Genomic DNA, 828 nt, shown 5'->3' on the forward strand with positions numbered 1-828 from the left:
AAAAAAAAAAATGAATGGCGCTAGGATCGAACCCTAGCCGCCCGCGTGGCAGGCGAGCACGCTGCCAACTCGACAACGCGCCAATTTTGAAATTATAATTTCATTAGTGGTATATCTTCAATGCATTGAATATTTTTTTTCATTTGAAATTCCACAAGATGTTCTACAGTTGGCTAAATTTCAGTTAAACAAATAGAAAACAAAAAGCATTCACCCCAGCATTGCATGCGGCGCCCTCCCGCACTTGGGGTGCAGTACTACGATGCAGCTGGGGTCACTCAAACCCCCAGAACCGAGCCTCTATTTCAGTCAATCCTCTCCGCCTTTAACCTACGCAGTAAATGAATTGCATAGTCGCATGCAAGTCCTTGCTTTTTTGAAAACATCAAATTTCCCGCGCGAGTTTTAATTAAAAAAAAAATTGCAGTTCTTCCCGCGGCAATGGAAAAAATTCAGAAAATTATTCTGTTAGTTGTAAATGTAATTATCGTATGCGAGGGGTCTTTGGAAGACTGCAAACCCAAAGTTGGTGAGATATTTCGGATATCGAGACTGAACAGCAGAGATTGCAGCAACAATTTAGGCAAAACAATATTAATTTCTTGTATTTTTTTCCCAGCCATCATCGGAGGAGGAATTGGTGGTGCCTCAGCCGCCCATTTTATCAGCGAATTATTTGAAAATTTCGTGGACATTGAGTTATTTGAAGCTGACAAAATCGGCGGACGATTAGCGACAGTGACACTTCAAAATAATCAGTATGAAGCTGGAGGATCGATTATTCACGATCGTAACCAACTGATGAAACGATTTTCAAAACTTCTAGGT

General features: G+C 40.9%; 1 protein-coding gene across 1 annotated transcript; it reads left to right on the forward strand.

Moving 5' to 3' along the window:
* Positions 1-305: 305 nt before the first annotated feature.
* On the forward strand, positions 306-823 carry LOC105273035 (prenylcysteine oxidase-like; the record flags this gene model as incomplete). Its single annotated transcript, XM_011315270.1, has 2 exons — positions 306-529; positions 620-823. Coding segments are annotated over exons 1-2 (292 nt in total), but the record flags the coding sequence as incomplete, so codon positions are not given.
* Between the last annotated feature and the right edge of the window lie 5 nt (positions 824-828).

Source organism: Fopius arisanus, unplaced genomic scaffold (genome assembly GCF_000806365.1).
Source record: "Fopius arisanus strain USDA-PBARC FA_bdor unplaced genomic scaffold, ASM80636v1 scaffold00682, whole genome shotgun sequence".
In the NCBI taxonomy this organism is placed as follows: domain Eukaryota; kingdom Metazoa; phylum Arthropoda; class Insecta; order Hymenoptera; family Braconidae; genus Fopius; species Fopius arisanus.